Source organism: Tachypleus tridentatus, chromosome 11, assembly GCF_004210375.1.
Source record: "Tachypleus tridentatus isolate NWPU-2018 chromosome 11, ASM421037v1, whole genome shotgun sequence".
Lineage (NCBI taxonomy): Eukaryota > Metazoa > Arthropoda > Merostomata > Xiphosura > Limulidae > Tachypleus > Tachypleus tridentatus.
In genome coordinates, this window is record NC_134835.1 from 18838670 (window position 1) to 18862790 (window position 24121).

At 33.7% G+C, this 24121-nt stretch overlaps 1 protein-coding gene across 1 annotated transcript in view; it reads left to right on the forward strand.

Moving 5' to 3' along the window:
• Nucleotides 1–274: 274 nt before the first annotated feature.
• The window catches only part of LOC143231733 (calbindin-32-like), an 89183-nt gene continuing 65336 nt past the window's right edge, over nucleotides 275–24121 (forward strand). Inside the window, exon 1 of the mRNA XM_076466354.1 lies at nucleotides 275–475. Within this exon, the coding sequence (XP_076322469.1) occupies nucleotides 355–475 (121 nt within the window). The 5' untranslated portion in view covers nucleotides 275–354. The remainder of the gene's footprint in view (nucleotides 476–24121) is intronic.

The following is a 24121-nucleotide window of genomic DNA, read 5'->3' on the forward strand; positions in this document are numbered from 1 at the left end:
ATATTCAACTTTAACAACTGACTGTTATAAAAGTGAATTAATCATTTCAAATACCAGTACTATATTTCTATAAAGAAAGTAACAAAATGTGAGGCGTTCACTTAGGAAAAAATATAATTTTTGTAATAAGTAAAGTTTCCCGTCTTTTGACGAACTGAGCATCAGTAATTGTAACTATGTCCATAAAAGAGCGCGGATTTCGGTGGTTACATCGAATAGGGTCGATAGAGTGCATGCGCAGTACAGTCAGCTTTCTCCGCGGTAAAGTGTGGAAAGTGGGTAACTGTAACGTTCAGTTGATGCAGTGGAACCAAGCTGACACCCACTAGTTTCTCAACACGTTTATCAGGAGAGATGGCTGAGGCCCACGATGCAGGAAACTTCATGAGGCAATTCAGAGACAAGAAGACGAGAGAACTGAAGCACTTAACAGCAACTCAGTTTATGGAAGTATGGAGCCACTATGACAAAGATGGTAAGTAACCAATACGATGAAAGTAATGGGTGGGTGACAGTTTAGAATCTTTCAAGAACATTCAAACCAGGACTGGAGAAAGATTACTTTCATAATATATTGATTTAACCTTTCGAATTAGCCACAGTTAATTATAGTTCATCGTTTAATATTTCGAAACTCAACGTTTAAAAACAGCAGCACTGTTATTTATAATGCAAGATATAGAACCTTCATTATCCTGGTACCCAGGACACTTGTTGTTTTACAACAGGTACAGAACCTTCATTATCCCGGTACCCAGAAAACTTGTTGTTTTACAACAGGTATAGAACCTTCATTATCCTGGTACCCAGGAAACTTGTTGTTTTACAACAGGTACAGAACCTTCATTATCCTGGTACCCAGGACACTTGTTGTTTTACAACAGGTACAGAACCTTCATTATCCTGGTACCCAGGACACTTGTTGTTTTACAACAGGTACAGAACCTTCATTATCCTGGTACCCAGGACACTTGTTGTTTTACAACAGGTACAGAACCTTCATTATCCTGGTACCCAGGACACTTGTTGTTTTACAACAGGTACAGAACCTTCATTATCCCGGTACCCAGGACACTTGTTGTTTTACAACAGGTACAGAACCTTCATTATCCTGGTACCCAGGACACTTGTTGTCTTACAACAGGTACAGAACCTTCATTATCCTGGTACCCAGGACACTTGTTGTTTTACAACAGGTACAGAACCTTCATTATCCTGGTACCCAGGACACTTGTTGTTTTACAACAGGTACAGAACCTTCATTATCCCGGTACCCAGGAAACTTGTTGTTTTACAACAGGTATAGAACCTTCATTATCCTGGTACTCAGGAAACTTGTTGTTTTACAACAGGTATAGAACCTTCATTTTCCCGGTACCCAGAAAACTTGTTGTTTTACAACAGGTACAGAACCTTCATTATCCCGGTACCCAGGAAACTTGTTGTTTTACAACAGGTATAGAACCTTCATTATCCTGGTACCCAGGACACTTGTTGTTTTACAACAGGTACAGAACCTTCATTATCCCGGTACCCAGGAAACTTGTTGTTTTACAACAGGTATAGAACCTTCATTATCCTGGTACCCAGGAAACTTGTTGTTTTACAACAGGTACAGAACCTTCATTATCCCGGTACCCAGGAAACTTGTTGTTTTACAACAGGTATAGAACCTTCATTATCTCGGTACCCAGGAAACTTGTTGTTTTACAACAGGTATAGAACCTTCATTATCCCGGTACCCAGGAAACATGTTGTTTTACAACAGGTACAGAACCTTCATTATCCCGGTACCCAGGAAACTTGTTGTTTTACAACAGGTATAGAACCTTCATTATCCTGGTACCCAGGAAACTTGTTGTTTTACAACAGGTATAGAACCTTCATTATCCTGGTACCCAGAAAACTTGTTGTTTTACAACAGGTATAGAACCTTCATTATCCTGGTACCCAGGAAACTTGTTGTTTTACAACAGGTATAGAACTATTATTATCCTGGTACCCAGGACACTTGTTGTTTTACAACAGATATAGAACCTTCATTATCCTGGTTCCCAGGAAACTTGTTTTCTAGAATGAAAGAGAACCTTAATCTTCTTTGTTTTCCAGAAACGTTTTTATTCAATATTTTCATTGTATTTAAGCTTGTGATAATTTTAATAAATGATTCATCCTTGTTCTACACTACTTACTTACCTTACCATAACCATACCTTGTTCTACACTACTTACCTTATCATAACCATACCTTGTTCTACACTACTTACTTACCTTACCATAACCATACCTTGTTCTACACTACTTACTTACCTTATCATAACCATACCTTGTTCTACACTACTTACTTACCTTATCATAACCATACCTTGTTCTACACTACTTACCTTATCATAACCATACCTTGTTCTACACTACTTACTTACCTTACCATAACCATACCTTGTTCTACACTACTTACCTTACCATAACCATACCTTGTTCTACACTACTTTCTGCACTTACTTACCTTATCATAACCATACCTTGTTCTACACTACTTACCTTATCATAACCATACCTTTGTTCTACACTACTTACTTACCTTACCATAACCATACCTTTGTTCTACACTACTTACCTTATCATAACCATACCTTGTTCTACACTACTTACTTACCTTATTATAACCATACCTTGTTCTACACTACTTACTTACCTATTCATGACCATACCTTGTTCTACACTACTTACTTACCTTATCATAACCATACCTTGTTCTACACTACTTACTTACCTTATCATAACCATACCTTGTTCTACACTACTTACTTACCTTACCATAACCATACCTTGTTCTACACTACTTACTTACCTTATCATAACCATACCTTGTTCTACACTACTTACTTACCTTATCATAACCATACCTTGTTCTACACTACTTACTTACCTTACCATAACCATACCTTGTTCTACACTACTTACTTACCTTATCATAACCATACTTTAAAACTCCACTAGCAACAACTTTTTATTTCATAATATTTTTGTTATCGCGATAATAAAAAAACAAACAAACACGAAGCGTGAAAGAGTTGATAAATAAATCTGAGAGAAACACTGAAGTAGACAGATGCACCTGTCTAAAAAGAGTTGATAAATAAATCTGAAAGAAACACTGAAGTAGACAGATAAAGCATTAGTGTCTCATCTGTTATCTCTAACTTTGTGTTACATCCACTGTATTCGGTAACACTTTTCTCCCTCTGTGTTAGTTTTGATAGTTCTGTTCGTTCTATTTTATTTAAAATGTATATTCTTCAGAATGGTTTTTGTTAAAGATTATAATACTTACAATCTTGTTGCTCAGACTTTTCTAGTGCTTGTCACAAACTTTTATTAATAGGAATAATTTTATTTGTTTGTTGCTAAACACAAAACTACACGATGGGTTGTTTTATCTGCACCCACTACGATTTTTATTGTCCCTCAGACTTATCGCTAATCCACCGGAATTATGGGTTACAATGATGTTAACATTCTATTGTTACAACTGGTTTATTATTAAGCACAAATCTACACAATAAGCTCTGTGCTATGCCCACTACGAGTATCGATACCCGTTTTTAGCGTTAGGGGAGAGGAGATGTTTATGTCATAACATTATAGTTTCTATTAGTTGTGGTAGTTTTAATCTCCTCGTGCTTAACCGGTTTTTGTTTTTGTTTTTTGCATTAACTGTAGTAATTTATCACCATCACATGTCAGAAATTTGTCGTGTTTCATTATTTTGAAGCGTGAAAGACTTATTTCTATTAATGATGACAACTCTAACATCTTTAGTTATGGTAATTTTAACATCATTGTACTTCAACAAAACTTGTTTTCCAGCACACATAACGTTTGTTTCTTTTTACAAATTTCGTGCAAAACTACACAAGGGCTATCTACGCTAACCGTTTCTAATTTAACAGTGTAAGACTAGAGGGAAGGCACCTGGTCATCAACACCCACCGCCAACTCTTGAGCTACGTTTTTATTATTAACGAATAGTGGGATTGAAAGACTGTAAGGGTGAGCATGTTTGGTGTAACGGAGATTCGAACCCGTGACCCTCAGATTACGAGTCGAGCGCCCCAATCACCCGTCTATACCAGGACATATACATAACGTAGAGGAAACTTGTTTTGGTCCTTAAATAATATAATACAAACTACAGATATCCTAACTTTATTAAAGTTGCTTTAGGAAATTAACCCTAAAGTATTTTTAACTAGTTGTTACTAAATAAGCTGGAACATTTCCACTGATTCTCCATTACCTTTAGAGTGTAAGGAAACATGTTTAAAACGCAGTGTTTATTTGGTGGTTACTCAACTTAGTGAGATTATTTAAATATACACACATGCTCGCAGATTTCTCAATTATATCAGAAGTTTAGTTTCATATAAATAGGTACAAGTAATGTGATATTTACTGGCGTAGTAGAATTGTCCATCAGAGTGTTCATTCTACACTCGGAACACAAGAGAGAGAGAAAATCTCGACAAGGTACAGCTAGTAAGGTTCTGCATATAACAAACAGTTTTCAAGCAGCCATTGTCTGTGTGACATGGAAAGAACGAATTAGGCGCCAGCTGTTATCCTTCAAACATTAAACTTAAAGTAGTAATATTTCATTTATATTGTGTTTGTAAGGAAGACATACAAACCTGATTACTTACGATGTCGGGGAAGTACAATTATTTTTGTTTTTTTATTGAAACCAGTAACGTAAATAACTGAAAACAGACACCCTCCTATTGTTCACGGTAAAGCCAGAGTTCTACGTGCATAAACATATTGTTTAAAACACATTATGGATTTACGTGATTAAATTGTGGTGGCGATAAATAATGAAGTAATAGGTCAGTATCAGAACTTGTCAGCAGAATAATTTGTTATCTATTTGTACGAGAGGTGGCGTGCGATACAATTATAAAACTAGAAATATGAGAGATGATGGCCTTCAACAATCTGCTGACAATGTAATTCTGAACAGGAATTGGTCAGAAAAGCTGTATGATATTACGTGCTATGATGTATCTCGGACGAGTCTCCAATTTATTACGTTACACATTATGATTTCACGTAACCTGAAACTGGGTTAAACGGAACTTTAAATTTCAAAGTTAATTAAACGTTGATATGTATCAGATTTATGACGCTTCCTAACAAGATTGGTATACACAGTTTTCTTTCTTACTACTAATATATTTTAATATGCAAACAGTAATACAATTTATAATAACGATTATTACAAATAATGACGGGTCCGGCATGGCCAGGTGTTTAAGGCGCTCAACTCGTAATCCGAGGGTTCGAATTCCCCTCACACCAAACATGCTCGCTCTTTCAGCTGTGGGGGAGGCGTTATAATGTGACGGTCAATTCCACTATTCGCTGCTAAAAGAGTAGCCCAAGAGTTGGCGGTGGGTGGTGATGACTAGCTGCCTTCCTTCTAGTCTTGCACTGCTAAATTAGGGACGGCTAGAACAGATAGCCCTCGATTAGCTTTGCAATGGAAAGATTTAATGAGATAGATGTAGAACGCTTATAAAAGTCCTAAGGATGTGGCATAAAGTGTTCTAGTAAAGTCTAAGCCAGATAATAAACACAAGATAGTTGTTAAGTTGTTTCAGAATAGTGTGTGTGTGAATTATTTTGAATCTGAGGCATAAAACAATTCACAACTGGGTAAAAGTGTTCAATCTTTATAGCTATGTTAAAAAGGTGAAGAATAATCTCTGATTATTACTGAACTATATGTTGAATTACTTTCACCAGTTAATTTTAAAGAACCTGCTAACAGAAGAACAAAGTTACAACACATGTTGTCAGGAGTGGGATGTCATTTTTGTGAAAATAAGATAGAACTTTGAAAATATTTGAAAACTGACTGAAAATAGCAACCACAAAGGCTTGAAGTGAGAGAGAAAGATTACACAACAGGTTTTAAACACTGTTGGGTGTTCCTTATAGGTTTTTTGGCTGCTGATCACGAAAATCATATCCAAATTTGCCTATCACGTATCGTTTCATCAAAATCATCAGGACATTGCTACAATGGAAAAACGATATCAGGGCAACTGGAATCCGTCAATGCTTGCTGACTACTGTTGGACACTGCAACGTGATGCACCGGACATTGAATACAAACGAAAATCAGGAGTAAAACACTTTTAATTATGTTGAACTTAATAGCGTATTAGAAACATAAACGCAATTAAATACATTATTGCTGGTAACGGTCTATTTCTCAGAGTTCCTACGCGATGAAGCAAAATCAAAACTATATTTGTGCATACCCATCAGGTACCTGTCACAATCAGCAAAAACTTTTCAGGAAGCAAAACTTTTTAAAACAATTGTTGTACAGTGTTGCTAGACATGATCAAATAAGGAAAGAAGAATGTAATATGAATTCAAGGTCACATTTAATACGATTTAAAGAAAAATTAAAAACTAAATCTTAACAAAAACAATCAGTAGAGCTATTTGTAATGAAGCATCAGCTTTCACTGATAGCAGTTTAAAACTCAAGGGACTAGTTACACAACTAGTGACACAGAATGTGGGGAGGGAAGTGAACAGATCACAAGACATTAGAGTAACAGATCACAAGACATTAGAGTTTCAAGCATAACTTGGAGCGTATTACCAAGAACTGTACACAAAAACTTGTAGGGTATAAGATCTTCACGCAAAGGAAAGAAGAAAGGGAAAACATTACAGATGAAGAAAACTGACCAGCACAGCTGAGGCTTTAATGTATAAGCAGTTATTAAGACATAAGGATGAACAACAAGAAACACAACATTAAATTTGTTTATAGACATTCTCAGTGAGATGAGCATTAACAAAATCAACATTACATTCGGTTTTAGACATACTCTGTGAGATGAGCATTAACAAACTCAACATTACATTCGGTTTTAGACATATTCTGTGAGATGAACATTAACAAACTCAACATTACATTCGGTTTTAGACATACTCAGTGAGATGAGCATTAACAAACTCAACATTACATTCGGTTTTAGACATACTCAGTGAGATGAACATTAACAAATTCAACATTACATTTGGTTTTAGACATACTCAGTGAGATGAGCATTAACAAACTCAACATTACATTCGGTTTTAGACATACTCTGTGAGATGAACATTAACAAACTCAACATTACATTCGGTTTTAGACATACTCAGTGAGATGAGCATTAACAAACTCAACATTACATTCGGTTTTAGACATACTCTGTGAGATGAACATTAACAAACTCAACATTACATTCGGTTTTAGACATACTCTGTGAGATGAGCATTAACAAACTCAACATTACATTCGGTTTTAGACATACTCAGTGAGATGAGCATTAACAAACTCAACATTACATTCGGTTTTAGACATACTCTGTGAGATGAACATTAACAAACTCAACATTACATTCGGTTTTAGACATACTCAGTGAGATGAGCATTAACAAAATCAGCATTACATTCGGTTTTAGACATACTCAGTGAGATGAACATTAACAAACTCAACATTACATTCGGTTTTAGACATACTCAGTGAGATGAGCATTAACAAAATCAACATTACATTCGGTTTTAGACATACTCAGTGAGATGAGCATTAACAAACTCAACATTACATTCGGTTTTAGACATACTCAGTGAGATGAGCATTAACAAACTCAACATTACATTCGGTTTTAGACATACTCAGTGAGATGAACATTAACAATCTCAACCTTATATTTGTTTTTAGACATACCCTCAGTAAGATTAGCAAGAACATAGTGAACATTATATATTTTTAGACATATCCTTAGTAAGATGAACAAGAAGATACTTAACATTATATTTTTTTAAACATACCCTCAGTAAGATAAACAAGAACATAGTTAACATAATATATTTTCAGACATACCCTCAGTAAGAAGAACAAGAACATACTTAAAATTATATATTTTTAGACATATATTCAGACATATCTTCAGTAAGATGAACAAGAACATACTGAACATCATTTATTTTTAGACCTACTCTCAGTAAGATGAACAAGAACATACTTAACATAATATATTTTTAGGCATACCCTCAGTGAGATGAACAAGAACATAGTTAACATTATATATTTTTAGACATATCCTCAGTAAGATGAACAAGAACATACTTAACATTATATATTTTTAGACATACCCTCAGTAAGATGAACAATAACATACTTAACATTATATATTTTTAGACATATCCTCAGTAAGATGAACAAGAACATACTGAACATTATATATTTTCAGACATACCTTCAGTAAGATGAAGAAGAACATACTTAACATTATATATTTTTAGACATATCCTCAGTAAGATGAACAAGAACATACTTAACATTATATATTTTCAGACATACTCTCAGTAAGATGAACAAGAACATACTGAACATTATATATTTTTAGACATACCCTCAGTAAGATGAACAAGAACATACTTAACATTATATATTTTTAGACATATCCTCAGTAAGATGAACAAGAACATACTGAACATCATATATTTTTTAGACCTACTCTCAGTAAGATGAACAAGAACATACTTAACATAATATATTTTTAGGCATACCCTCAGTGAGATGAACAAGAACTTACTTAACATTATATATTTTTAGACATATCCTCAGTTAGATGAACAAGAAAATACTGAACATTATATATTTTAGACATACCTTTAGTAAGATGAACAAGTACATACATAACATTATATATTTTTAGACATATCCTCAGTAAGATGAACAAGAACATACTGAACATTATATATTTTAGACCTACCTTTAATAATATGAACAAGTACATACTTAACATTATATATTTTTAGACATATCCTCAGTAAGATGAACAAGAACATACTGAACATTATATATTTTTAGACCTACCCTCAGTAAGATGAACAAGAACATACTTAACATTATATATTTTAGACATATCCTCAGTAAGATGAACAAGAACATTCTGAACATTATATATTTTTAGACCTACCCTCAGTAAGATGAACAAGAACATACTTAACATTATATATTTTCAGACATACCCTCAGTAAGATGAACAAGAACATTCTTAACATTATATATTTTTAGACATACCCTCAGTAAGATGAACAAGAACATACTTAACATTATATATTTTTAGACATATCCTCAGTAAGATGAACAAGAACATACTTAACATTATATATTTTCAGACATATCCTCAGTAAGATGAACAAGAACATACTTAACATTATATATTTTCAGACATACCCTCAGTAAGATGAAGAAGAAGATACTTAACATTATATATTTTTAAACATACCCTCAGTAAGATGAACAAGAACATACTTAACATTATATAGTTTTAGACATATTCTCAGTAAGATGAACAAGAACATACTTAACATTATATATTTTCAGACATACCCTCAGTAAGATGAAGAAGAAGATACTTAACATTATATATTTTTAAACATATCCTCAGTAAGATGAACAAGAACATACTTAACATTATATATTTTTAGACCTACCCTCAGTAAGATGAACAATAACATACTGAACATTATATATTTTCAGACCTTCCCTCAGTAAGATGAACAAGAACATACTGAACATTATATATTTTCAGACCTTCCCTCAGTAAGATGAACAAGAACATACTGAACATTATATATTTTTAGACCTACCCTCAGTAAGATGAACAAGAACATACTTAACATTATATATTTTTAGACATATCCTCAGTAAGATGAACAAGAACATACTTAACATTATATATTTTTAGACATATCCTCAGTAAGATGAACAAGAACATACTTAACATTATATATTTTTAGACCTACCCTCAGTAAGATGAACAAGAACATACTTAACATTATATATTTTTAGACCTATCCTCAGTAAGATGAACAAGAACATACTTAACATTATATATTTTTAGACCTACCCTCAGTAAGATGAACAAGAACATACTTAACATTATATATTTTTAGACATATCCTCAGTAAGATGAACAAGAACATACTGAACATTATATATTTTTAGATTTACCCTCAGTAAGATGAACAAGAACATACTTAACATTATATATTTTTAGACATACCCTCAGTAAGATGAACAAGAACATACTGAACATTATATATTTTTAGATTTATCCTCAGTAAGATGAACAAGAACATACTTAACATTATATATTTTTAGACATACCTTCAGTAAGATGAACAAGAACATACTGAACATTATATATTTTTAGACATACCCTCAGTAAGATGAACAATAACATACTTAGATTTCGCTTTTTTCTCAAAACAAATTGTGAATACACAGAAAAAGAAGAAATGTAATATATTATATCTTAGCTAAGTTATTACCGACAGGCAATATTTGACAAAGAAGTTTTTAAATGTTGGACATCACATGGACCTCAAGCTCATGTATGTATCTTTGTTCATAAAATAAAACTGATTCTACAATATTTCAACAGTTTCAATAATAGATTTCATTCCTGAATTTAATTTAATGATATGTAAAATGTGCAAAGTACTTTAATTAAAAGTTACAGTTTAATGTATGGAGTTTATAAGGCTTTATAAATATGTAGATTAACATCGTTTTACGTTGAGATATTAAGTGAAGATTTACGGTTTACATTCTTACCAACACTCTGGGTGGCGTTCACAGCGATTAACATTTTCATGTAATAAAATATAGATGCATATAAAACTTTTCTGTAGAAAACTAATTCAGCCAATGTATATTTTGTAAGCATTACCTATGAGTTTGTGCACTTCAAATAAATTATCTCAATACATTACGTAATGATATCCAATTAAAACTTCGTAAAATAAAACCTAGAAATGGAGTATTAGTCTTAAGGCACGTCACTACAAGCATTCATAGAAGTTTTCTTTTATTGTGGCATATATGTAGCTGTGCGTTATTCAAATCGTCCTATAAAAAATGTGATATACCACCTTTATACGTTTGAAATGAAGTTACGAAACTTATCATTGAAAATCATTGATTATATTAATTATGGTATTAAATGTTAGGTAAACTTCAATATTGTAACACAACCAGGTTTCTGCGAAGTCCTTGAAATTTTACAGGAGACTGAAGAACCATTATTCGAAAACAAAAATATTTATACAAGTAACATGTGAAAACCAGGTTTACAGACGAAATACCAAAGATTTGAAGAAACAACGGATCATCACAAACTAAACTTCTTCGATTGTTAGTTCTAAGAGTTTGTTTGTTTTGTGAATATCGCGCTGAGCTACACGAGGGATATCTGCGCTAGCCGTTCCTAATTGACCAATGTAAGAATAGAGGGAGGGCAGTTAGTCATCACCACCCACCGCCAACTCTTGGGCTACCATTTTATGAACGAATAGTAGCATTGCTCGAAACATTATAACGCTCTCACAGCTCAAAGGGCGAGCATGTTTGGTGTGATGGGGATTCGAACCCAAGACCCTGAAATTACTAGTGAAGCTCCCAAACCAACTGCCCATGCCAGGCTAGAGGTCTACGAAACACTAAAGTTAAGTTATTGTTTGTTTGTTTGTTTTGGAATTTCGCACAAAGCAACTCGAGGGCTATCTGTGCTAGCCGTCCCTAATTTAGCAGTGTAAGACTAGAGGGAAGGCAGCTAGTCATCACCACCCACCGCCAACTCTTGGGCTACTCTTTTACCAACGAATAGTGGGATTGACCGTAACATTATAACGCCCCCACGGCTGGAGGGCGAGCATGTTTGGCGTGAATCGGGCGCGAACCCGCGACCCTCAGATTACGAAGCGCACGCCTTAACGCGCTAGGCCATGCCACGCCCAAAGTTAAGTTAAAAATATAAAAAAAAATATTATTAAACGTTTGATGGTTATTCAATTTATAAAGAAATTAATTATAGGTAAAGACTAAAATGTCTTGGTTAACAGTCAAATACGGAATAAATTACCATGTTTTACTGTTTACCAAGAAACGTAGTGTTTATATCGACAAATAAAATTAATATTCGCCCACGATGTACCCGTCATAGCTTCACAAATTTTGTTTTTATATATCTGTTGCTTTTCTACGTAAACATTCACATATTTATGTGTATTTTGTACTTTTATTAAAATTTTCGAATCCGAGTAATCATGTTGAAGACAATAGCTGTCTTTGCTTTAGACCATTTGCCTACATCAACATCCGACTTATAAAACATGACAGAATCGCCACCTCCCATTAGCACAGCAGTGTCTGCGAACATACAATGCTAGAAACTAGGTTTTGATTCTCGTGATGGGCAGAGTACAGATAGCCCATTGTGAAGCTATGTGCCTACCTTCAAACAAACAAACAGAATCAGATGCATAAATTTAGCAAATCTTTAAACAAATTGTAAAATACATTACCTTATTTTACTTTTAACTGAAGATTCTAGTATTTGATTTGGCAAATAATCATATGTCTATTACTTATATACATATATGTGTGTGTGTGTATACATATATATAACATTATACTGACAACTATATTTTATTTATTTAATATATGCAAGTTTTTTGTTCATTTCAAAACTGCCTTTCTAGAATTCACTGTCACACTTATCACCCACTACAACAAGAGCACCTACTGACAAAACACATCAGAATGTGACATTTTGGCCCTGAGCACCAAGACTTACGACCATCAAATCTGTATTTCATTTCAGAACACTAAATCTTTGTGTTTTATCCCAGAGCATCAAATCTTTGTGTTTTATTTCTGAGCTCTAAATCTTTGTTTTATCTCAGAACACCATATTTTTGTGTTTTATTCCTGAGCTCCAAATCTTTGCGTTTTATCCCAGAGCACCAAATCTTTTTATTTCTAAGCTCCAAATTTTTGTGTTTTATCCTAGAACACCATATTTTTGTGTTTTATTTCTGAGCTCCAAATATTTGTGTTTTATTTCTGAGATCCAAATCTTTGTTTTATCCAAGAACACCAAATCTTTGTGTTTTATTCCACAACACCAAATATTTGTTTTATCCCAGACCATCAAATCTTTGTGTTTTACTCCTGAGCTTCAAATCTTTGTGTTTTATTCCCAAGCTTCAAATCGAAGCTGATGTTTCACCCCAAACATCGGTGCAAGTTTTGTTGTTGATTTTTCTCAAATGGTTGCTCTCATTAGCCGATAACGTGCGACTTCTGTAATTGCTCTTATAACATCCACTTATAGAAATACTTTTTTACTAAACACGGTACTTAGAATTATTTCATACTTGCGGTACTCAGTATGTTTTATCCTTTCTTATCAACTCCAAACTCTCTTCAGCAACTTTATCAACCATTTTTAAGTAACTGTTATCCGTCACTTTTTTTATGAAACTCAGTAACTCTAAGCCTTCTTTTCCAACAAGAGCACTTGTAGTTGCTATTTAGGCAACGTAATAGCTGTAAGTCTTCATATTCTTATTTGATCAAAACTGTCTCTGTTATCTTGTTTCGTTAAATTAAAAACAGAGGCTGAAATCCTGTCTTGTACCTCTCTTATGAATCCTAGCTGTACAACTTTCTCTTATGAAACCCATTTGCAGTTCTCCTGTCGAACAGAGGAGGTTAGTCTTATGAAATCAGTTATAAACCTTTATGTTGTAGGTAAAACTAGTTTTATTATTTTATGAAACCAAATGCTTATAACTTCCCCTTATTAAACCTTTCTTATTGGACCAAATGATGGTAGTCTTCCTTTTATGAAGCTCGATAACTCTCGCCTTATCATAATAAACCATGAAACTATAATTCCCTTTCATCAAACTCCGAATATGTCAAGCACTGTAATTGTGAGCCCTCTCTGATGAATATGTAATATCTTCTTGTCAAGCACTGTAATTGTGAGCCCTCTCTGATGAATATGTAATATCTTCTTGTCAAGCACTGTAATTGTGAGCCCTCTCTGATGAATATGTAATATCTTCTTGTCAAGCACTGTAATTGTGAGCTCTCTCTGATGAATATGTAATATCTTCTTGTCAAGCACTGTAATTGTGAGCCCTCTCTGATGAATATGTAATATCTTCTTGTCAAGCACTGTAATTGTGAGCCCTCTCTGATGAATATGTAATATCTTCTTGTCAAGCACTGTAATTGTGAGCCCTCTCTGATGAATATGTAATATCTTCTTGTCAAGCACTGTAATTGTGAGCTCTCTCTGATGAATATGTAATATCTTCTTGTCAAGCACTGTAATTGTGAGCCCTCTCTGATGAATATGTAATATCTTCTTGTCAAGCACTGTAATTGTGAGCTCTCTGATGAATATGTAATATCTTCTTGTCAAGCACTGTAATTGTGAGCTCTCTGATGAATATGTAATATCTTCTTGTCAAGCACTGTAATTGTGAGCTCTCTCTGATGAATATGTAATATCTTCTTGTCAAGCACTGTAATTGTGAGCCCTCTCTGATGAATATGTAATATCTTCTTGTCAAGCACTGTAATTGTGAGCTTTCTCTGATGAATATGTAATATCTTCTTGTCAAGCACTGTAATTGTGAGCTCTCTCTGAACGAAGCGTCTTGATGTAATTCTCGCTTATTAATCTCTAGAAAATTTTTCTTTTCGTATCAAGTCCACAATCTTTGGGACTGTAATCCGTTCTTATCAAAGTTTGAAATCCTATTCTAACAAAAATAAGAGATACAGTCGTTTTCATCTCACTCTACAGTTACAATCCAGTCCTGAAAGTTTTATCATCTGTTATCAAATGAAATGATTTTAATTCCTTGTTAACAAACCTAGTAATATTATTTTATTTGACCGTGGAGCCTTGAATCTTTTTTTTATATTATTTCAAGTCAAAAAGTTATAATCCATTTATTTAAACTCTTACGTATTATAATTTATCTTAGACGAATGTCTGTTGTTGTTGTTTTGAATTGAGCACAAAGCTCCTCAATGGGCTATCGGTGCTCTGCCCACCACGGGTATCGAAACCCGGTTTTTAGCGTTTAAGCCCGCATACATACCGCTGAGCCACTGGGAGGACACGAGTGTCTGATTTGTTATGTTGTGTATGGGACTTTTGCGAAACACATTTAACAATATAAATTGCATGCACTTCTAAATATATAGTAAACTGAATCAAGCAAAGATATTAAAATAAATATATCACATTAAATCCGTTACAAAATTCACTAGCTAAAATATTGTCTTTTTAAACTGTGGATTACAGCTCTCGTTTACTAAGTGCGAAACTTCTAATCTTTTCTAATTACTTTAAACCCCCACCAAGTCTAATCCTCATTTATCAAACACCATAGTTTTATATCAGATCCTAAAGTTATAATCCTAGTAGTTGTAACTTACTGTAAAATGCAATAAAGCCCAGGTTTCAAAGTTTCATAGTAACCTAGCTGATTCGAGCGGAACCGTCGCCTAACGTCTATTTACATCCTGTTGTCCAAGGTTTATCACTAACCTTTATAGCTGTTGTTCCTGGGCTGAATTGTACGTGTGATATTTACATGTATGATATTCAGCTACACTAACACCTGTCAGTTACAATTATCCGTAAATCTGGGTTCCGGAAGTGTTATATAGAATAATATTATGCAAAGGGAAAGAAAATGTTTTGATTTGTAGCTAAGCAGAAAGTTACACAAAGGGCTATCTGTACTATTCCCACAACGGGTATTGAAACCCTGGTTCTAGCGTTATAAGCCTTCGAGCCACTAGAGGATGGATGGCAAATGTCGCAAGTGACGGAACAAAATATTTTTTCACAACTATAGAAGTTATAAACTATACTTTCTCAGTTTCAGCTCCACAGTATCACAGCCACTTACTGCTGCACGAGATCTCTATTTAGATCCTTTCGTTAGGACCTAGGAGGATCAGATGTTTGGAAGACTTCTTCTTCTCTTGTTGTAATGATCTTGTAAAAGACACCATCCTGTTTTCTAGATGCTAAATGAATTATACGTGAAGGTGTTGCACCTTTTACAATCTTTAGTTACAACCCTTTTAAAGCCTTGTTCATTCATACACCACGTGTATGTAGCATGTTGTATCGGAATGTACATTTTTTCGCTTGGTGACAAATCATTCCATATATCGTGATCCATTAATTTCACTAATTCATGACAAGAGTATTAGACAAAATTACCCTAATTAATACTCTTATCATAAACTAGTTAAGTGACACTCGTATTTAGCCTAGCATTAAGTGCCATATTGTTGCTTTCAAAGTGTAAATTAAATGAGATGTAATCGGCATACTCTTACCACGTATGACGTAGCAAAACTGTAACGTCAGTAACTCGTTCTTTCTTAATATAATCATTTGAGAGATGTAAGAAATGCATATTTCATATCTGTGTAAGAAACTTGAAAAGATATGCATATTTCATATCTGTGTAAGAAACTTGAAAAGATATGCATATTTCATATATGTGTAAGAAACTTGAAAAGATATGCATATTTCATATATATGTAAGAAACTTGAAAAGATATGCATATTTCATATCTGTGTAAGAAACTTGAAAAGATATGCATATTTCATATCTGTGTAAGAAACTTGAAAAGATATGCATATTTCATATAAGTGTAAGAAACTTGAAAAGATATGCATATTTCATATATGTGTAAGAAACTTGAAAAGATATGCATATTTCATATATATGTAAGAAACTTGAAAAGATATGCATATTTCATATCTGTGTAAGAAACTTGAAAAGATATGCATATTTCATATCTGTGTAAGAAACTTGAAAAGATATGCATATTTCATATAAGTGTAAGAAACTTGAAAAGATATGCATATTTCATATCTGTGTAAGAAACTTGAAAAGATATGCATATTTCATATATATGTAAGAAACTTGAAAAGATATGCATATTTCATATCTGTGTAAGAAACTTGAAAAGATATGCATATTTCATATAAGTGTAAGAAACTTGAAAAGATATGCATATTTCATATCTGTGTAAGAAACTTGAAAAGATATGCATATTTCATATCTGTGTAAGAAACTTGAAAAGATATGCATATTTCATATAAGTGTAAGAAACTTGAAAAGATATGCATATTTCATATATGTGTAAGAAACTTGAAAAGATATGCATATTTCATATATATGTAAGAAACTTGAAAAGATATGCATATTTCATATCTGTGTAAGAAACTTGAAAAGATATGCATATTTCATATCTGTGTAAGAAACTTGAAAAGATATGCATATTTCATATCTGTGTAAGAAACTTGAAAAGATATGCATATTTCATATCTGTGTAAGAAACTTGAAAAGATATGCATATTTCATATATATGTAAGAAACTTGAAAAGATATGCATATTTCATATCTGTGTAAGAAACTTGAAAAGATATGCATATTTCATATATGTGTAAGAAACTTGAAAAGATATGCATATTTCATATCTGTGTAAGAAGCTTGAACTTGTTCTTATTGGTACTTTATATGCTACAGTGAGTCTCAAATGTTGTGTTGATTTTAACTGTCTTTTGATTAGGGTTAGTGAAATGTTTACTCGTGCTGGACTGACATATTCGATTATTGACCGTATGTATTATTTGTATATTTTACCAACATTATGTGTTGAAGTTCTTCAGCCGTTAACTGACAGGCCCTTCACATAATTTGCGTGTCTGCACATTTTAAACCTAATATGGTTAAAATGGATTTTCCAGTTTACTTTACGTCATACATACTACATAAAGACCTAACTGACATGCGTTTCTTAGCATTTTTTTTTCTTTTGGAGAATAAGACTGTGTGTATGTTTCAGGAACGTTGATTTTAATTATGTGTTTTTGGCAATAATCTATTATTTAGCTTAATATGGATTGTAGGTTTGTGGTTGCTCTGGGTAGTGTTGGGGATCTCCTACAAACTGCCACGTCATTCGCAGATTTACTGCACAAAACAAAGTTCGTTTCAAATTTTGCACAAAGCTACACGAAGGCTGTCTGCACTAGCTATCCTTAATCTAGCAGTAAAAGAGTTAAAACGCAGACAGCGAATTAACACCATTCCCAGCTAATTCTTGAGCTACTTTCTTTACCAACAAATAATATGATTTGCCGTCACGTTATAACGCCCCCACAACTCAAAGGATGAGAATATTCAGTGAAGGGGATTGAAACCTGCGACCTTCAGATTACGAGTCAAGCACTCTAACCATCTGGTCATGCCAGGCCAATAAAACAGAAGCAAGCAAAAATAATGAAATTTCACATTAGGATTCAAAGGAAACAAAAACAGTGAAATTGTAGACTGGGATTCTTGTGCTGTTAAGTTTAGTTTTCCAACCCTGACTGGTGATTTGTGATACTTATTTAAACCTTGCTCGTATGTTTACTACCTATTATTTTTTTATAATAAAATAAAAACGCCTTAAAATAAAAATAGAATATTTTATGAATCTTTTCCACTCTTTCTATTTTTTTTTCCCTGATATTATTTGAGCCACACATTCAGTTCCCTCTTAAGACACTTGTGGGCCCCGTGCGAAATACAAACTATTGTTCCATTCTTGATTGAACATGCTTTTAAGAAAGTAACATATAATTTGGTAAAAAGAAGCTATTAAGAATAAATACACTTCATATACTATTATTTATTATTCTACTCGCAATGCATTATGGGTCCCTGATGGCGGCGGGCCCTGGGTAACTGTCCCTTTTGCCATTGGATAAAACGGCTCTGTTTAGATTGTTCACACTTAAGAATAACGTAAGGGTACTTTTTAAATCTCTTACAAATCTGGTTCTTCAATACATCAGTGTCAGCAACTCAGATCTAAACCAGTCTATTGGCCTTCCACTCAAAGGCCCGGCATGGCCAGGTGGTTAAGGCTTTCGACTCCTAATCTGAGAGTCACGGGTTTGAATCCCCGTCACACCAAACATGCTCGCCATTTCAGCCGTAAGGTCGTTATAATGTGACGGTCAATCCCACTATTTGTTGGTAATAGAGTAGCGCAAGAGTTGGCGGCGACTAACTGCTTTCTCTCTAGTCTGTTAAATTAGGGACGGCTAGCGCAGGTACTTCTCGTATAGCTTTGCGCGAAATACCAAAATGGTACCCTAACATTTTCTTTCAAAATATATATAAAAGTTTTTTTTTCATATTCAACTGAAGTGAACAAGTGGTAATAATCTACAAAGATTGTATGAAACCTAATCTGTTATCTTAGGAACTAAGATGTTCACATAAGCAGTATATCAGCGTATTTGAAGTTTTAATAAACGTTTCAGTGCGCTTGTTAAGTCGGACATTCTACTTACATATATTAATATCTACTTAAAACATATTGTGACAAAATATGAGTTTTATATAAAAAGAAATCACAAAACACTTACTTGTAACTGATGATACGTACAATTGTTTAGTGAACAGGCAATACATTTACTATAACATTGTTTCAAAATCTGTGTGAGAAAAATATTACATTTTCTGAATGAAACATTAAAATGCCATCATAAATGAACTATTATTTATCACAACATGAGATCGTAAATTTCTAAGAATGTGTGTGTCTTTCTTATAGCAAAGCCACATCGGGCTATCTGCAGAATCCACCGAGGGAAATCGAATCACTGATTTTAGCGTTGTAAATCTGTAGACTTATCGCTGTACCAGCGGTGGACAAATTTTTAATATTTGAAAAATACAATCAGATTTTAAAAAGTGATGATTTAACGTAAACAATATAAATTTCATGAATTATGTAAAAAATAATGTATTTAAAGGTGTGATATACAATGAAGAACTAAATGTTCAGGTGACAGAAGACATTTTGTGAAGTGTAATTAAAATACAGAACAAAATAACTGAGCTATAAACCTTTATAATGTGTCTCTCAATGTGTTATACACCTTTATAATGTGTTTTCACTGTGCTATATACCTTTATAATGTGTCTCTCAATGTGTTATACACCTTTATAATGTGTCTTTCACTGTGCTATATACCTTTATAATGTGTCTCTCAATGTGTTATACACCTTTATAATGTGTCTTTCACTGTGCTATATACCTTTATAATGTGTCTCTCACTGTGCCATATACCTTTATAATGTGTCTCTCAATGTGTTATACACCTTTATAATGTGTCTTTCACTGTGCTATATACCTTTATAATGTGTCTATCAATGTGTTATACACCTTTATAATGTGTCTTTCACTGTGCTATATACCTTTATAATGTGTCTCTCACTGTGCTATATACCTTTATAATGTGTCTCTCAATGTGTTATACACCTTTATAATGTGTCTTTCACTGTGCTATATACCTTTATAATGTGTCTATCAATGTGTTATACACCTTTATAATGTGTCTTTCACTGTGCTATATACCTTTATAATGTGTTTTCACTGTGCTATATACCTTTATAATGTGTCTCTCAATGTGTTATACACCTTTATAATGTGTCTCTCACTGTGCCATATACCTTTATAATGTGTCTCTCACTGTGCTATATACCTTTATAATGTGTCTCTCACTGTGCTATATACCTTTAAAATGTGTCTCTCACTGTGCTATATACCTTTAAAATGTGTCTCTCACTGTGCTATATACCTTTATAATGCGTCTATCACCGTGCTATACACCTTTATAATGTGTCTCTCACAGTGCTATATACCTTTATAATGTGTCTCTCAATGGGCTATACACCTTTATAATGTGTCTCTCACTGTGCTATACACCTTTATAATGTGTCTATCACTGTCCTATATACCTTTGAAGCTATACACCTGTATAATGTGTCTCTCACTGTGCTATATACCTATGGAGCTATACACCATTATAATGTGTCTCTCACTATGCTATACACCTTTATAATGTGTCTCTCAATGTGTTATATACCTTTATAATGTGTCTCTCACTATGCTATACACCTTTATAATGTGTCTCTTAATCTGATATATACCTTTATAATGTGTCTCTTAATCTGATATATACCTTTATAATGTGTCTCTCGCTGTGCTATATACCTTTATAATGTGTCTCTCATTGTGCTATATACCTTTGTAATGTGTCTCTCACTGTTTTATATACCTTTATAATGTGTCTCTCACTGTGCTATATACCTTTATAATGTGTCTCTCACTGTGCTATATACCTTTATAATGTGTCTCTCACTGTGCTATATACCTTTAAAATGTGTCTCTCACTGTGGTATATACCTTTGGAGCTATATACCTTTATAATGTGTCTCTCACTGTGCTATATACCTTTGGAGCTATACACCTTTTTAATGTGTCTCTCATTGTGCTATATACCTTTGGAGCTATACACCTTTATAATGTGTCTCTCACTGTGCTATATACCTTTGGAGCTATATACTTTTATAATGTGTCTCACTGTGCTATACACCTTTATAATGTTTCTCAATGTGCTATACACCTTTATAATGTGTCTATCACTGTGCTATATACCTTTATAATGTGTCTATCACTGTGTTATACACCTTTATAATGTGTCTTTCACTGTGCTATATACCTTTATAATGTGTCTCTCACTGTGCTATTTACCTTTATAATGTGTCTCTCACTGTGCTATATACCTTTATAATGTGTCTCTCACTGTGCTATATACCTTTATAATGTGTCTCTCACTGTGCTATATACCTTTATAATGTGTCTCTCACTGTTTTATATACCTTTATAATGTGTCTCTCACTGTGCTATATACCTTTATAATGTGTCTCTCAGTTTTATATACCTTTATAATGTGTCTCTCACTGTGCTATATACCTTTGGAACTATATACTTTTATAATGTGTCTCTCACTGTGCTATATACCTTTATAATGTGTCTTTCACTGTGCTATATAACTTTGGAGCTATACACCTTTATAAAGTGTCTCTCACTGTGCTATATACCTTTATAATGTGTCTCTCACTGTGCTATATACCTTTGGAGCTATACACCTTTATAAAGTGTCTCTCACTGTGCTATATATTTTTGGAGCTATATACCTTTATAATGTGTCTCTCACTGTGCTATATACCTTTGTAGCTATATACCTTAATAATGTGTCTCTCACTGTGCTATATACCTTTGTAGCTGTATACCTTTATAATGTGTCTCTCACTGTGCTATATACCTTTGGAGCTATATACCTTTATAATGTGTCTCTTACTGTGCTATATACCTTTGGAGGTATATACCTTTATAATGTGTCTCTCACTGTACTATATATGTGTCTCTCACTGTGCTACACACCTTTATAATGTGTCTCTCACTGTGCTATATACCTTTATAATGTGTCTCTCACTGTGCTATATACCTTTGGAGCTATATACCTTTATAATGTGTCTCCTCCTGCTGTATACCTTTATAATGTGTCTCTCACTGCTGCTATATACCTTTGGAGCTATATACCTTTATAATGTGTCTCTTACTGTGCTATATACCTTTGGAGGTATATACCTTTATAATGTGTCTCTCACTGTACTATATACCTTTATATTGTGTCTCTCACTGTGCTACACACCTTTATAATGTGTCTCTCACTGTGCTATATACCTTTATAATGTGTCTCTCACTGTGCTATATACCTTTGGAGCTATATACCTTTATAATGTGTCTCTCACTGTGCTATCATTGCTTAGCTCAGAATCTACTCATTTTATCAAATTACCAACGATTGACAGTAAGAAGTTTTGATTTTTATTGATAACTAAACGTTTGGTAGAAAGAACTATCAAAGTTTCATATTTTTCTCAATTTTTCACATGCTAGTTCAGCTGTCAGCGCGACAATTTATAATAACGGAATAATTCGAGATGTAATCCTCACGACAGGCAAAGCGAATAAAGTACATTTTATATTTTTGCGTTAAAAATGTATCGAAGTAATAGCCATCTTGTGTTAACAAGTTGTAGAATTTTTCTTGTTTCTTTGTCATACAATCCTTGAAACTCTTTGAAATGTTGTTTTCTGCTAGTACTTTTCTCCAGAAATTAGTAGATATATATCAATATATCAGAAACTGGGCAGGGCAGTTTTCTGGAAGCTTTCTGGGCAGCAATATTCATGAGGTGACAGGCACAGCCCATGAAGCAAATGCTAGGTTGTCGTCTTAAGATGTGTCCCATCACACCTTTACTTATACCAGACATAACTGAGGCATTGTCTGAAGAAAAACTAAGACAGTTTTCCCATGGAATTTTCCTTTTTGTCAGTTCGTGGTCCAAAAGCTTGAAAATATTCTCTCCCGTTGAAGCTTCTTTCCATTCCACCATTGTCAAAAGAGAACAAACAATTTTTCCAAGCAAAGGGTCAAGATATCGTACAACTACTAGATAGTTTTGAGTCATCCATGTCTGTGGATCCATCTGTGACTAAACTGTAAACACTGTTAGTAAGTATGCTTGAAATCATTTTGTCATCTTCACAACCCAACATCTGTACAATGGCTGTAGTTTTGGTTCTAACACAACCATATTTTTTTGCTATATCAGTCTGGGAACATTTCTCTCAATAGATGTCCTGCATGATCGGCTACAGCTAGGGGTAAATTATGAGCAATGACGGATTGCGTGAACATCACTTCTGCATTTATGGTTTCATGTTCTGAATTCTTACTCATAAATGTCGTTATATGCATCGTTTTTGTTTTTTGTCTTCCCCTCAGCCTTTTGTTGGTGGGATGCCGATTTTCTATGTCTAGAACAATCGTTTATCCCACCATGCACCACAGAAAAATCGATGTGACAAATTGTACAAAACATACGACTGTCACTGATTTCTGATGCAATGACCGGATATTTTGCACTATACTCTTTCCTAAATTTTTGATTCACAGTTTTAGTCCTTTTAGATTTGCCAGAAACAAAACAATCTGGTAAACGAGACCTCTTTTGTTTCCATCTTGTGAACGATCGCCTTGGTGTTTCTATGCCGCTTAGAAAACGAGAAATACCCATCTACGCGAGCGCTGATTGGCTGACAAGCACTGATGATGTAACTATGAATTCCCCCACGTACGAAGCACTGCACTCAAACTGTTGGTAGACGTCGCAGATACAAATATTTTTTATTACTTCAAGCACAAATATGATTATCGCAAGTA